Raw genomic sequence first — 16503 nt, forward strand, 5'->3', positions numbered from 1 at the left:
ATTAAAACAATTATAATAAAGGGCAAATGCAAATGATCAAAATAGCTTATACATGGAAAGAAAGAAATTAAATTAAGAGCACTTCATTTTTTAATGTTTTTTCTGAAAATTTTAGTTCTTGTCATTGGTTTGACAGTTTTCCTTATTATATTTTTAATTCCATCAATGACTGCACTGTGCTTTTGTTTTATGCTACTAATCAAATATACAAGGCTACACTTCATAGCTTGGAGTAAGAACAACTTTCCATTTGACCTTATGTGACGCCATCACCTTAATCTGGTATTTATTACCAGTATTTATTTAATTACCTCATAAACAGTACATTTTTACACACTGTAAACCTTCAAACTGAAAGAAAAAAAGACTGTAAAACATATTTTAATGTTAAAACAACCGAAAAGAAATACATAAATGCAGTAACAAACATACACTGGTTCAGTGACTATGCTAACTGAAGTAGGACTCCTTACTAATTAAACACAATGTCCCTCTCAATAAACACAGTGATGAGCTTTTCAAACAACAGTAATAAAAGAAAGTTGGGGGAAAATCTCAATTTCAAAGCTGTGTAATAAAGACAAAAAAAGAATTTATTTTATTGTTTAGTTATTATTTAAAAAAAAACACACACACAATGGGTCAAAAATAATTTGTAGAAACCCATAAAGACACTTTGCATGTCAGCATTCAATGTGGCACTGTAACATTTGAGAAATTCTAAATACAATTTGCATTCTTTAATTAACTCTCAAAAAACTATATTCTTTGGTGACATATGTAAAACATACTATATATACTGCATATATTTATATTTCAGACCTAAAATGATACTAAATAAAACCTAGACACTTCCATAAATTCAACTTCTGACTTAAGCATCGTCAGAGTCCTCCTCCTCCTCTGCTTGTTGATGGCGAGAAGATGAAAACTTGAGGGGAACTGAGTCAAACCCATCAGATGTCCTCTGAAAAAAAACAGTCATAACATCATGAAGGAAGAAAATATTAACTACACCAATGAAAAGATTCAATTCAATTTTATTTATATAGCCCAAAATCACAAAGGAAATTTGCCTCATTGGGCTTCATGCAGGTAATTTTACAGATGCAGAACATTAGTCATAAAATATGAACAATAGTTAAAAACTAACAGACTAAATAAAACTGGTTAGCCCTGCCCTTAGACCCCCCCTCCCGGTAAGGAAAAACTCCTAAAAAACCTGAGTCAGGAAAAAAGAAGAAACAAAAGATTAACGTCAATGTTTGGTGTTCAGGGCAGTCATTGAGTTGCTGACCTCTCGTGAAAAGGATTTAATTTTGCTGAAGAGGGATTTCTTGGTTAAGTATATGAGGTCGTCCTCTGCATCTTCTCCCTCCATTATGGCACAGCTGTCTGCGGTGGGCAGCTCACACTCTTTGCCTCCGGAGCTCATCATCAGCTTGGAGTACCGATACTGCAGTCTGCAGAGGAAGAACAGCATGATCACGTGATGACTTCAAAATATCTACAATTGAAGGTAAAATTATTGGCCTCTCCTCCATTTAATACAAGAAAAAACAACCTTACTTACAGTTGAATTATTTCTAATCCTTTTTTTAAGATAAGCTTATTTTTGAAAATATTTTGGTGTGTTTCAGTGTTTCATGTAAAGGTATTACTAATACTTCTAAGCCTACTCAGAAAGGAAATGATTTCCATTCCATTAAAATTAATGTATACAATTTTTGTTCATTTTTATAGTTGTTTTTTTTCCCTAAATCAATGAGATCCTATTTTTAGAGGAGAGTGTTCTGAAACAGTACTCAAATGTTTCTAAATTGGAGGTATATTGGGGAGAGTTTTAGTTAAAATCTTCATAAACAGTTATAAATGCATTGAACGACTTGTGTCTGTAGCCAGGCAACAACTAAATATGTTCAAATGAGCATGTCTCAGTGAAACACACAACCTCCATTTATGATATTCCTTCTATGTTCTGTGCAGCCTTAAAAACTAATGCACTTCATTTTTTCAGAATCTACACATTCTCTATAGAACCCAAAGAAAGAAAGGCTGGCAAAAACTCTTGTCTTTTCTCTCCAATCCCTTCTTACTTCGCATCAGTGACCTTTCTTCTCCAATCCTTCTGGATTTTTTGTCTTATTCCAAGCATTACTCGGACTTTGGAAAGCTCAAGCCGCTGCTCTCACAAGTAAACAAGTCTGCTGACGTCATGGTTAATTCATCATAGCTGAGTTATAAAGAGGTCAAGCAGGAATACTTTGATCAGCACACCATCCAGACCAGAATAGCAGTCAACACGTCTGAAGAAAGTGGAAAATGGGACTGTTTAAATATTCAGCATTTTCACATTTTCCATCTTATGGTGTAAAATGCTCTAAAACTGCAGTGAATTTGACAAAGGAAAACTATAATATTGTAATCTAAACACTTTGATACTGAATGTGCTGTTTTATCAGCAGTCCCAGGTCCAACAGATTGACGCTATGACTGTGAACACATAAACAGAAAATTAAACAGAAAGTAATAATGTCTCACTTGCGAGTTTTCTTCCAAAAATAGCAGCTGATGCTGATGAGAAGTAAGGCGCCGATGGTTCCAGTCGAAACACCAAACTTGAGCCAAAAATCCAGACTCACACAAGCACTGACTTTTTGTCCTGGAAGTGACACTCCTCCATAACACTCCAGAGGCTGCTGCCACATGTAAGTGGTTTTCTGAAAAGAATAAAAGAGAGATTTTCAACAGGAATGAACTTTGTTTAAAACTTTGACATATTGATATATATATTTATGAGCTAGAAGAGAAAGACAATGTGATTTATCATAGTCAGGTTTAAATCAAGATAGGATGAGATAAGATGAAATACGATAGGAGGAGATGAGATAAGATAAGGATGAGATAAGAGGAGATAAGATAGGAGAAGAGGAGATCAGATTAGATTAGATTAGATTAGATTAGATTAGATTAGATTAGATTAGATTAGATTAGATTAGATTAGATTAGAATGAGATGAGAGGAGATAAGATAGAAGGATAGGAGGTCAGATTTAGGCAAGATGATATGAGATAAGCAAGCATATGAATGAGATTAATTGAGATTAGAGAAATTAGGAGGAGATGAGAAGATAGTTCAGGAGAGAAAATGAGATTAGACAAGAGGAGATAAGATAAGGATGAGATAAAAAAAGAATTGGATGAGATAGGAAGGAAGGAGATGGGATACAATAAGAGAAGATGAGATAAAATAAGATGAGAAGACATAGGATTAGATGAAATAACATAAACTAAATATGAGATAAGATCAAATAAGGATGAGATCAAACTAGTATGAAATGAGATAAAATACGAGGAGACGAGATGGGGCGAGATAGAATAAGGATTAGATGACATAAGACAAGATAAGAGGACAGGTCATATTAAACAAAATGAGATAAAATAAGATAAAATATGGATGAGATTAATTGGGATAACATATGAGGACATGAGAGGAGGTGAGATAAAATCAGATTAAATAAAAATGAGATAAAATAAGGATTTGAATCAGATAGGAGGAGAAGACAAGAGATACGATAAAATAGGCAGAGAAAAGATTAGATTAGATAAAATATTAGAGATTAGATAAAACACATATGAGATTAGATCAAATAAGGATTAGTTAAAACCGGTATGAAATGAAATACGAGGAGAAGAGATGGGATGAGATAAAATAAGGATGAGATGATCTGAAATTAGATAGGAGGAGATGAGATAATACGGACCTGTTGTGTCTGCATGGTTTACGGTTATGCAACACTACCTGTATTCCCTGGATGCAAGCGCTAACAATTTCTTTGTAGTGGTTTTTGGTGCAGAGAGGACATGCATGCTGGCTCTGCCACAAGAAATGGAAAGTACAGCCATCACATGTCCCTTCAGAACAGTTACTGTGAAGTCAAGAAGGAATCATTTCAGTCTCTGTAAGCTAAAAATGTCAAATGCTGGTGCAAAATGTAGCTATAAAGCACAACAGTTTCAAAATAAATCATTTAAATCCAGGTAAACTTGTTAGTAGAATACCTTGGTAAATGGATGTAGTTTTTAGCTGCTATTGCAGGGTTGCATCTGAGTCTGATGGTGGCTGACCTCCCCTGTTTACAAGTCTGAGTTGTGTCACTGGACCTAAAACAATCAGTGTCATGTTTTAAAAAAACATTCTCCATTTTGCAGTTACTTTCTAAATATTTTATAAAGCAAATGAAGGGAAAGACAGGTGGAATTTACCGGTAATAGAATATAACGTCTGGAAGTTTGGATGATGGTGGAAACAACCATGTTGGAGAAGAGATCCCAACTAGGGTCGTCTCAGTGGACACACCTTCATGATTAAAAGACTTACAGTTTTACTTCACACCAGAAACATACTTTATTATCTTCATAGAAATCGTCTTGTCTGTAAACTAAAATAACACATTTCAGTGTCAAAAACCTGACACTGAAATGAATGATATGTTTTAATAATATGATCATTAAATTACATCTTAGAAACATTTGAATACTAAACTGTAACATTTATGACATTTTTCTGTAAAAATGTAGAAATATATGTGGATTTTTCTGGCATTTAGTCAAGCCTCCATCTTATATTCCTGAATTTAATGCAAACTAGTAAGTATAAAGTGTTTAGTTCCTCGAAAGAGCAGTGGAGACACGTTGCATGAGAAAACATTTAATTTTACACTCAAAATTGAAGTATTTGCAGTCTGACTATAAAAACTAGTAGATGCATAAAGCTATAACATTATTTGTGAAAATTGTGGAGCAGGTGGTGAGCAGCCTCGCCTCCTAGCACAAGACCCAGGTTCAAATCCTGGTTGGTTTGGCTGTTCTATGAATGCATGTGTGGGTTTTCTCCAGGTTCCTTCTACAGTTCAAAAACATTCTTCATAAAAAGGTTGTTGACTTTAAATTGTCAGACAGTAGTAAATGTGAGTGTTTTTGTTTGTCTGTCTGTGTGTGGACAGGTAACCTTTTCAGGGCTAGCTTTAAACGTTAAAAGCTGCTACCTTTCAAAGCAAAATACCATCAAAAACCTTCTCTCTGCTCGAGCCATTTACAAGAGCATTTTTTTTTTATAGAATTCTACTTTAGCTGTGCCCAATAGAATAATTGCAAAAAGGGTGAGTGACTAAAGTATTTTTGACCTTATTAAAAAAAAAGAAAATGTCTAACCCCCTCATATTACATTCTCATCCGCTTCATCTTTTTGTCTATCCTCATTATCATTGTCCTCTATTTGTGCAGTCAAGAAATTGAATTTATACTAATTTAATGTTGCTCCAAAATGAACTGGTGGGTGTGTTCATAAAAGCTGCCTCACTTTCTCACAAGAATCCATTTCTGTTTTTGTAAAAATTAACAAATAGTCATCCGAGGAAAGGAAAAACTGTCTTATTAGCTAACAAGCTAGTTAGCTTACAAGCTAACTGGCTTAATAACTTGTAAGCTAACTGGCTTACTGGCTTGTAATTGGCTTTTGGTCATTGAGTGTTCTATGGAGGCCAGTGATAATTTAAAAAAAAAAAGAAAAGAAAAAACCTTACACTTGTAGTTAGATTTAATTTCAGTTTCTAGTCATATCTTCAAATTTGATAGAATAGAAAAGATAATTTAGTGTTCCTGCATGAGTTTTCAGTGTCTGCTTCATGCGCTTCATCACATTTATTTCATTGGTTTATTTCAACAAAAGTAAAATTTTGTAAAAGCAATTCCACATGATAAAGATTTTAAAACATTTGGTCCTACATATGTGCTGAGGCAAAGAAATTCCTCGGTATAAATGAGTAAAAATAGGACATAGTGGTTTAAATCCATACCAACAATGGAGTCCCCGATGAGGAAAGGTTGACCTGACACCATTTTCTGACTCCTGATGTCCGAGGGAACCAAAGTGGACTGACAGATGTAACCTTTGACTGATCTCTCATTTTCTGTTACGTTGTCCACACAAGAGGCAGGCACTTTGTTCTGCGAGAGGTCCACATGTAACATAGTATGTGCATCAAACTGATTTTCAAAAAGGATTATTTTTGAGTCACTTTTTTTCTTACCTCTGCCCCACACAGACCCAGGCTGAAACGGTGGAAATAGCGCAGGCCTTTGCTGGTGAAGCGAGGGCTGCTGTAGAAGTCGGTGACATTAGACAGAGGGGAGAAGTCGTAGTGGAGCCTGGCCCCTTCTGTCGTCTGAACATCCAGTTTACAGTCACTGACACATGCTGTGTGAGCCTGCAAAATGAGAATCAGCAGGGGCACATCTTACTCTGCTTTCAGGGGGTAGTTTGTCTGTGGGAAATCCCAAATTAGACAGACGGTAGAGCTAGTGTGCAATTCTTCCAGGGTTTACAAAATAGGTCATGATTTTTTGGGTTCATTTTAATCTACATGCAGACATTATGTCGTGAAACCCTTAAGAACATTGTTCAAAATGCATTTTTTAAAGACTCCAATCATATTTTAAGATATTATTTATGATATGTGTCATTATGAATTATAACTTTTAGCCAAAATAAAAAAAAAACTGTGTTGTTTTCAAGGACATAGTTTCTGAAGAGCGGCAGTAGTTCACTGTAAATTTGCTTCTGAGTTGTGGGTGGAGCAATTGGTGCAGAGCAACACCACCCCTCTTTCCTTCTGTGTTGCAGAGCAGGGAGTTTGTGGCCATCCCAGCATATTTTCTATGTCACAAACAAGCTCTTTTTCAAACTGATTTTTTTTTTTTTTTGTCTGCTCCGGATTCACAACAATCTGAATAAAGAAGTACTCAAAAAATTGATTTTAAGCTTAATTTTCTTAATATATGTCCTGTGTCATGAGAAAAATGTCACAGGAACATGTTAAAAACACACAGAAAAGCATAATTTTAATCGGAGTACTTCTTTAATTCACTTTCTACTCACAATTCAACTGATTCAAATGTGCTGAAAAAATGAGATAAAACTTGAGTGCAAACTATTTAACTACATTTCAAATTATATGGAAAAATATGAAACACTATGATACAACTGGAATATAACTACTTCAACCATTTGACAACCTGACCAAAAAAGGGAAAAATATATATTGCATTTTACCTTGAGTGAGCAATACAGTCAAAGCTTTAAAAATATATGTTTTTAAAAAGTGGTTGAGCAGGTGGTAAAATGATTATCTGGACTCTTTTTTGCAGATATTGATCTCTTACCTTGTTTCTCCTTGTGTTTGGTCCACAGCGGACACAGGCATCTTCTCCAACAGGTTGACTGGCCTTGGTGATGGTGTTTGGTGGGCAGCTCTTACAGGCTCCCGTCTCACTGACCATGAAGTGTCCCGGTGGACAGAGCACACAGGCGGAGTCTGTCCCGACAGATGTCAGTGCACAGCGGCGACACTGAGAGGCCACGCCTCCGATTACATTGGTGATGTGGACTGAGTAGATCTTGGCAAAGTCAGAGTTGTACGTCTTGTTCTATGGAGAAAGGAAAGCAGCAGGAGATTGTGTGCTCAAACTGTAGCTGCCTCCTCAAGATAAAGAGAAATCTGAGTTTAGAGTTTAACTCTATTACTAAAGCATGAAGTGTACTGCAGAGAATAAAATCTTGTAGCTCAAGACTGCCATCTAAAGGGCAGTGTTTAAAACTACACTTTTAGGAAGCAGTCAAAAGCTAAAATCAATAAACTCAAAAAATGGAAACAATAATTAATTTGTGTTATATATACTTAATTTTAATCTATATAGTTTTTTCTTGTTTTTCAATTTTTCTATACTCTTCTCTGTCATCTGTGTTTCTGATTTTTTTTTTTTTTTAATGGAGGACCCTCTTGAATGAAATGTTGGATCTCAAGAGGCTTATTCTCCTATCTTAGTTCAAATGCACAAGTAAATAAAATGTATATATGACCCTTACTTTTTACTACCCTTACAATCACCCATTGAGTCGTTAATATTCATAGAAAGCATTTTATGAATAGGCCAATGTCATTAAAATTTTAGAAAAACTTCCAATATTAGCACATTTAATAATTTATTTAATATAACAAAAAGATACAACGTTCTTTGTTTTGATTTATTCAAACTTAATATTAAATTTGAACGATAAGATTAAAAAACAATATTGCAAATAGGTACAGAACTTATAAAAAGAGAAGCATGATTCATTTTAAATTATATAGTCAGATTTTCCAGTTATCTTTGCAAAAGATAAAAAATAAAATGATTCCACTAAAGACCTGAACTTTACACTTAAATGAGAGGGATGTGTAAGTGAAATAATTTGCTTTTTTTATTATAAAAAAAAAAATGTCAAGGTAACCCTGGGGATTTTTTTAAGATGAAATAAGTTGAAAATCTGCATGTGACACGCCTCACCGGGGAGAACTCCTCTGTCCGTTGCAAAGCCCAACTGAAGCTGACGGTCCTGTTGCTCTGGATCACGTAGGAGTAAGACTGCTTCCGGCTGCTGCCTGTCCAATGCTCCACCACATAGTTATTCCACTCACTGTAGCCCTGCAGAGGCAGCTCATATTCATGTCCACTGTCAAACTTTATTTCTAAGATATCTAAATATATAAAAGATGATAAAAAAATTAGAAAGCAAAATATTGAAACCTTTTTACTTACCGCCAGGAAGTAAAACTTGCAGTCAGTTGTACACATGGTCTCAAAGACGAAAGTGATGCGGGACAGTTCCCCCCTTTCACTGTCTTTATTCCTAAACTGAGGAACCCTGTAAGCAAGCAACACTTTAGTGGAATTTTGTAAGACATGCTTTAAAAATTGTGCAGGTTGAAGCCTCAAGCATCATTTGTTGTTGAAAAAGAAAACATTTTATTCATATAAATCAAATAAAATGAGATAAAAATGAACTTGGGTCACCTGTATCCTGGAACAGTGAGCGTGAGCATCAGGTAGTCAGTGTCCCGATACCCTGGGGTGGTGTAAACATATTCTCCCGCCACTTCCCATGCTTTCATTCCAAAAAATAAAAATTAGTACAACTCCAAAGGAGTTAAGCAACTAGCAATTCATCAATTCAGCAGTAAACACACTCATACCAATATACTACTAACAAGAATACTTAAAGACAATGATCACTGAGTAATTTTATTATTTTGGAGGTCTTGTCTTAACTATATTGTAGTACTGAGACAAACAGAACGTCCAGGTGGTCCTAGCCAGTGTGAGTCTGTTGTTTGGGCTCTCACCTGTGCTTCTGTTGGAGCCACCGTACTCTTGACCAAAGACAGAGCTCCTCATGTTGGTCGGCATTGTGTTCCACCACTTGTATTCAAAACCTATCAACGGTTGTGTGCCAGCAGGACATTTGACGCACACTGGAATTTAAGAAGTGATAGTGTTAGCTCTTGTCAGGTTATACTGCAAATTTTATGAGTCATAACTGTAAATAAATGTATCATTTTACATTGTTAGAATAGTTTCTTTTATTTATGTTGACTTTCATTTAAACCTTTATTTTTCTCTTTCTCTTGTTGTGATTTAACCCTTGGTGAAAGATTGGTTTCTCTGTTAGATGTCCTGCAATAAAGGATCTGTACATTTGAGCAGTTAAGTGAATTTATATATCTGAGAATAAAGTATGTCAAAAGAAAGCAATCAGTTAATCAGTTTACTAATAAAGAGTTGACGTTGAGATCAGAGTGAAGAGGTCCTGAGTGAGAGGTACTAACATTAGAAGGCTTATTTTGAAGAACTTGTATAGGTTCAAAACATAAATTTGACATGATGTGGAGGTCTTTTTCACCTTTTACAGTCATCTACAAAAGTGACAGAGTGACTCTTTAATTCATTTTCTCTGTCAGACTGTTATTTATGCTACTTATTTTGTTTTTTCTGTTGTTTGTCATAGAAAATATTGGCTGAAAAGAAGGTTCCTGAATTTTATTTTAAAGTATTTCTTATCAATATGTCGTAAATATACTTTGCATTGTTATTGGGAGTGAGGTGGGGGTGGGGGGTTACTTTGTGTCATTATTTTTGAAAATTCAATAAACATAATTAAACACAAAGGTTGTCAATATTTTCAAAAGTTGCTTAAAACTTTTCTCCATTAGATAAGAAGATGACTGTTCTGCATTTTCTTCCCATCAGAAACTCGCCTCCGAGTAAGCCTCCAGTGATATCCCATCATCCCTTTGTTTATACTCTCTCCTGCAAGCTTACAGCCCCTCATAATCTACCATTAGTGGAGCAACAGAACCGGCTGGCAAAATTGGAGAAGTCCAGCTGTACAGTTTTGAGTTAGATGTCACCTTGGACAAGGAAAACAAAGACGTACATGAATCTATTTGTCAACAAGTTAATGTAGCGGAGCAAGGAGACTTGTCAGTAGCCGTGCTACAACTGAGAGCTTTTAAAATCTGCACCTGATTTAAAACAATTTGAATAAAGAAATACTCAAAAATGCAATTTTAAGCTTAAATTTTTATATTTATATTATGGGAAAATTTCCACAGATCATGTTAAAAACACCCCAAAAAAATGTCAATGGAGTGTATCCTGGTTTCTTTACATATTAATCTGTTCACATGGGAAATTTCCATTCTAAAACAGGAGTGAAACCCAGAAGGATGTAACTGATGGATATGGAATGTTTAGTCTAACCCGGTCTACTGTATTTGGTTTGGCTTAAGAAAATGAAGCACCACATCAAAGCATGGATGCTTTTCAATTAAGCAACAAAAAAAACGGGTCAGTGATTGATTTTTTTATGGAAGAAGAAAGAGGAGATTCATGGATGGAGTCAGGGAGGACGTGATGTTGGTTGGTGGGAGTGATGCTGAGATGGAAGTGTATGATTTGCTGTGATGAGTCAAGTCACCGGGGTTGTGATCATGTTTTGAACTCTCACATTTTGATTCTCCTATAAAACGTTTCAGTCAGCCTCATAGAGATTCTGGTCAGCAGTTAGATCCCTCAGGATGGGGATGTCGATAGCAGTGAATTGAAGGATGGATGACATAAAATCATTACCCTCACTAGACAGCTTACATTTTGTTTGTTTTCACTGCTTCTGTTAGCTTCTAAACCAACACTTTTTACATTATAGTAGTAATTTATGTCACTGAAATTTTAATGCTTCTTTTGAAATCTGACAGGTCATTAGTGAGAGGAAACAGAAAAAGGAGGCTGCAGCACCTGTTCCATTTGAGTAGGAATCACTGCCGCACGGCTCGCACGTGGACGAGTTGGAGACGAAGAACCCCGGATTACACGGCGGGCAGGTTTGCTTCTCTCCTGACGCCGGGAGCTTCACTGCCCCCTCAGCAGTATCACTGCAGATCTTAGGTTCAATCCATTTGTACATAAGCTGGGTCTAGGGGGACACACCAAACTAAACATCAGTACTTCGTGTAAACAGCTTTTATTTATTGAGATGAAGAGTGTTTTGCTCGTATTTCTTGATCTTCTCTTTTGTCGTTACCTTTCCCTCAGAGTCACAAGGGGTGTGAGTGTAGAAGTAGTCTCTGGTTGTACAAGCTGGTCTTTGCTTGCAGCTTCCAGAACCTGGTTCTAGAAATATTTACAACATTAACAACTAGAGCTGATAATTGATAGGGAAGACATGCATTTTACTTTAAGTACTGTCTGTGTTTGTTTATGTATTTGTACGAGTGTAACTACATGTACATGCATAACGGTTGTGAATCTACAAGTATTTCCTGAGGGGTGTACTTGCAGTTTGTTGACAGAGGATAGAAAAAGCAAACAGACAAACCAGAGTATTTGTCTTTTTCACACTCATGGCAAACGGTGGCACCCTTGTTGGAGTAGGTATCCGCAGGGCAGGGGGTGCAGCGTGCAGATCCTGCTTTCGCGCTGTGGGTGCCAGGTTTACAATGGAAACACTCAGAAGTGTAGGCCACCCCTGGAGGAAAAGCAGGCATCAGCATTTAATCATTAACAAAGAGAGACCTGGGAAGTTAGCAGCTGTTTTTACACACCAGCGCTCCATTGTACCTGAGACCTGGATATTTCTTAGCAGCACAGGTTTGACAGCAGACCCCTGGAGAGCATACGACGTGGTTCTCCAGTAAAGCACATTGTTCCCACTGGTCAGATCAACCTGAAAATGTTTTAGAAATAATGATGACACTGCACCAATACGGAAGGATAAAATGCTGCAGGTTCACACCCTATACTGGTTCCAGTCCTTCTCTGAGACCTTCATCCAGCGGCTTTCTGATTCTGTTGACTGACATTGGTCATTCTGAACCTGGAGGATGAGGTGACACATTCACTAAATCTTATCAAAATATGACAAATACATCCAAGCAGCACCAGCACTTACAAAGAACTCAAAGTAAATGTTGCTGTCTGGGTGGAAATATTCAAAAGTCACAGTTCCCGGTTTTTTCAGGCTCACAGCATAAGACAGGGTTGCAGTACACTCATCTGTGTTGGAGGCTACATAATCTCCCTTTGGTGTCCAGGTGGAGCTGCAAAAAAAAAAAGAGTCAATAGAGTTTGTTTCAGGAGATAAACAAAGGATGGGCGTTTGTGACAGTTGATGTTTACTTAGAGCAGTCAGTAAGGGCTTTTCCCTCATTTGTCATCACCCCCTGAGTGATAAACCCCGTCGGCAGGCTGTCCCACTCGTCAAATGCCACACCAGTGCCCAGAGAGTAGGTGCCCGCAGAACACTCCTGGCACTTCTGCGACTGCATGTTGAGGAACTCACCCTCACCACAGGAAAAGGCTAAAAAACAAAGGCAAAACTGAGAAACTCATACTTAAAAAATAAAAAAACAAAAAATCTGTGGATTTACTGCACGGAGTCCCTTCGACCGGATCCGGTAGAGCTGTGCATGTGTCGGGTTTGTTGGGAATCGCCACCCTCCATCTTGCCCCAAGCCTGTCACACTCTGTGTACTCAAAGTGGTAATCAGACTGAAAGAGGAAATGACATCTGTGAGATTCACACAGCTGGATCACACACCTTTAAACCGGTTGATAAAATACACAGAAGGAAAATAAAATGGGTTATGATAGGCATAAAGTCCAATTAGTCGTCACACACCTAGGCGTGCCAAATTTGGTCTGTTTTTGACCCATCCTCTGGGGGAGGGGTGAACTGCAGACACAACCACACTCAGGAACCATTTGGTAGTTTAACCCCCCAATCCAACCCCTTAATGCTGAGTGTTAAGCAGAGAGGCCCATTTTTAGAGTCTTTGGTATGACTTGGACGGGATTCAAACTCACAAGCTCCCAGTCTCGGGGCAGACACTCTACCACAGGGCCACTGAGCTGGCAATTTCAATATTACCAGTAATATATCATAAAATAGGAAATATACAAATATTATTTTATATGATCAATATAACATGATTTCACATAAAAATATTAGTGTGTAAAAACTTTTAAACGATACATGGCTCACGATATCGATGATATTGCAATACTGCGATAATTGGTAAAAATCTCTCTAATAACTCACAATATATAGAAGAACATTTATTTTTTTAAAGGGAAATATATCCCCATTTATTTATTTTTTTGCTTGAACACAATCATAATACACAACTTGTGCCCACGACAGCCAGTCTTGCAATTATTCTTAAATTTATCTTGACACTTTCATTGTAAAAATACTGCTATGCCACAATTCACTTTTCACACAGTTTGTTTTTAAGTTCAGAATTGTGTCATCCTTACTAAAACCCCTCATGTTTCAGTCGCACCAACCATAAAACTAAATTTGCTGTTATTGTTGGTGAAAACAGATCACTAGGTCAGGGTAGACTTCTGCATCTCCAGTCTATAACCCGGCCAGCCTCTTGAACAAATATAAGGTGAGGTAAATGTTTGCCATGAAAGCCTTTTCAGCCTTTATCAAAGATGTCTTCAGGAGGCTGTTTACTAAGCTGAGAAAAGAGGATCTGTGTGAAGCTTCTGCTCATTTTTGCAATTAAGGATTGATATTCTAACGTTTTTTTAAGAAATTTTGTGCTATTATGATAAAGGTTTTTGTTTTAACCTGCCATGTTTAGTGTTTTCTGAGTGATGTGAAGACTTGACTGAAAAACAGGGTGTTATATTCCCCAGATGGTTCATTTATCAGACCCATCTAAGCCTGCACACGGCCTTTCAGGATTAATAGTTAACAGAAACACAGCAGCAGGAGCACTTCTCTGACTGCTTTTTTTTTCCCTCTTCCCCGCCTACATCAGAGGGCCGAATACAGACTCGAATGGGGCACTCTAATGTTAAAATGCATCAAATTGGAGATGTCCCTGGGCTTAATCGCCTCCTTTAAACAAACATGAGGAAACCAAGGCAACGAGGCATCAGGACCAAAAAATTGTCAAGGAAACGCTCACCTTCAAGGGCGCCGTGGTGAGCTCAGCCTTTGTTAGTTCAATGAAATGCAATAAAACCTTGCAGGTCAGTTTAGGTTTATGGTTATCCGATAAAAAAAAAGTGAGTTTGGGTGTTATCAAAAAGTTGTGCTGCTGTTATGCAAAATGGACATAGGTGAGTGGGGACAGCACACATAGTAATGCTAAAGCGACAGATAAGGTTACAGGTCAAATAATAGGTGTCTAATAGTCATATAATGTGACATATATATATGTGTCAAACAAAACGTAACCCTTTGGCATCTTTTGATGAAAATATGCATCAAACCACTTTGGCTCCAAGATTACCTTAATTTAAAAACATTAGTTAACGTTTTTATTACTGGAAATAAATTCAACCATCAAGGAGAACTTTAGTATGAATGCACAGATTAAGTTATTTTAATTTATTTTATAATAAACTTTTAAAGCACACTCAATTAACAGTTTTTTTTAAATGATCAATCTCATAATTTTTATTTTATTTGAATAAAAACAGCTCAAATATTTGCTTTCCCAAAAAACGAATTTCTTTCTAAAACAGATGCAAAAAAGTGCTTTAAAAAGTTGCTTCCTTTAGTTTTCTACCTGCACAGTTAGTCACCAAATTTACCAGTTGCAGTAAATCTGCAACAGTTTCATCCTCACACTGCTAACACCGCACAGACCGGACAGGTGTGACCTCACCTCCTTGCATATGGGTAAGTCTGCAGACGCTTGTGTCAGAAACAGCCACAGCAGAACGGCTCCGGGGCCGCGGAAGCGCGAGGCGGTCAGCCGTCGCTGCATGGTCGCGCGCCGTCAGAGCTCCACTGATGCAGCTGGAACGGGAATGTCACCTGCGCCCTCAGGTGCAGCCCGCTGGGCTGCTGGGGGCGTGGTCTCTACTCAAGAAAGTAGGAAAGGAGGCAATCTGATTGGCTCTGGGGTGTTTCCTTATATATGGCATAAGTCCTAACTTCTTAAGTGTTTATTTCTTATATTTGTTATACCCTTAAAATACTCTTTCAATCATAAAATTTGATGCAACTACTCCAAAAAATAAATAGATGTAATAGCAAACATTATTATTAACAAATAGGCATGCAATTATGATCATTTGAAATTAACAATGTTGGTGGAGGGAGATGCTCCTTTATAAAAAGGATGTGACCGGAAGTTTACTTCTGCTAAAAAGCAGTAACTGCAGAAATGTCTTTAAATTCTTCAGCCAGGGACCCTTTCCCCTTGTCAAAACATGAAAATGACTTCACTCTGGGCGGGATCAGACCTCAACAGGCAAGGGTTTTGTTTTTGTTTTTTTAAACTAGGATAAAACAAATGTAATGATTTATTTTAATTAATAATTAGGCTATCATCTTATTATAAACAATTTGGGGTTGCTGATTTGCTTCATAGAACTTACAAATCTTGATAAACCATCAAATAAAACTTAAACATTTTTTGTAATTTGTCCTAAAAAGGTAACATGACCCACTTTTCAACGTACAAACATCTTTTATAAGCAAGAAAAATCCAGATTCTTCATCAATGAGGTGAAAAAGTGGTTTAAAATTCTATTTGAAAACAAGATCCAATTCCATATTTTGATATGTACATTTATAATTTTTAAAAATTAACAGGATCATCCTGAATTTTACTCTTTAAATATTGTCTTGTGGCAATAAAGGTTGCATGGAAACTATAACTAAATAAAGTAAAAAAAAATCTAACTTTTAATTAGAAACCTGTAGCAGTAATAAAGTTATACTTAAAGCAGGATGTTGCCCTGTAACTTAATAGTGCTTTCTGTTGTACATGAGCAAAAAAGCCAAACAAAAAGATAAATAGACAAAGTCTATTTACATTAAACCAGTTTCTGAGAAGGATAGAACCCTTTAGGGTACATATCATTTTTGTTTTTTAATTAAAGGGTTAATGTTTAAGTTTATTTAGTCATTTTTGAAAATAGATCTGTACACTTATTAATTTTTACAGACAGATCATGCCATTATAAATATATATATCTCAGGTGAATCCCAAGCAGTGTCCACAATGGGATGAAATAGAAAGAAACACCATTAATGTTTAAAGGTTGTCCTCCACCTTAGGCCTCAGCTGACAGTCTGGACCTTCATCTAAAGTCA

The 16503-nt window shown here is 36.6% G+C and overlaps 1 protein-coding gene across 4 annotated transcripts; it reads right to left on the minus strand.

Moving 5' to 3' along the window:
* Positions 1–283: 283 nt before the first annotated feature.
* elapor1 (endosome-lysosome associated apoptosis and autophagy regulator 1) lies at positions 284–15289 on the minus strand. Of its 4 annotated transcripts, XM_024294037.2 has the most exons (22): positions 15065–15285; positions 12806–12926; positions 12555–12735; positions 12328–12475; positions 12172–12252; positions 11997–12102; positions 11755–11904; positions 11461–11549; positions 11175–11352; positions 9224–9352; positions 8895–8985; positions 8640–8745; positions 8388–8525; positions 7224–7487; positions 6092–6268; positions 5858–6008; positions 4266–4359; positions 4062–4163; positions 3802–3928; positions 2542–2720; positions 1298–1463; positions 284–967 (listed from the first exon to the last, which is right to left on the minus strand). In XM_024294037.2, the coding sequence occupies exons 1-22, from the start codon at positions 15164–15166 to the stop codon at positions 875–877; spliced, it is 2973 nt and encodes a 990-aa protein (XP_024149805.1). In that variant the 5' UTR covers positions 15167–15285; the 3' UTR covers positions 284–874. The 4 variants fall into 4 exon arrangements, 2 of the variants coding, with proteins under 2 accessions (XP_024149805.1, XP_036068589.1); XR_002921536.2 differs by lacking the exon at positions 284–967 and having other exon boundaries at positions 1332–1463; positions 3802–3876; positions 15065–15288; XR_004948173.1 differs by lacking the exon at positions 284–967 and having other exon boundaries at positions 1332–1463; positions 3764–3928; positions 15065–15288.
* Positions 15290–16503: the final 1214 nt, after the last annotated feature.

This window comes from Oryzias melastigma, linkage group LG7, assembly GCF_002922805.2.
Source record: "Oryzias melastigma strain HK-1 linkage group LG7, ASM292280v2, whole genome shotgun sequence".
Taxonomy (NCBI): Eukaryota; Metazoa; Chordata; class Actinopteri; order Beloniformes; family Adrianichthyidae; genus Oryzias; species Oryzias melastigma.

Coding starts and splice junctions, on each gene's coding strand:
- elapor1 (XM_024294037.2), bottom strand. CDS start 15,166: ATGCAGCGACGGCTGACCGCCTCGCGCTTCCGCGGCCCCGGAGCCGTT. Junction 11,905..11,996: donor AAGAAATATCCAGGTCTCAG/GTACAATGGAGC, acceptor CTTTTCCTCCAG/GGGTGGCCTACACTTCTGAG. Junction 11,353..11,460: donor CTTGTGACTCTGAGGGAAAG/GTAACGACAAAA, acceptor GTGTCCCCCTAG/ACCCAGCTTATGTACAAATG.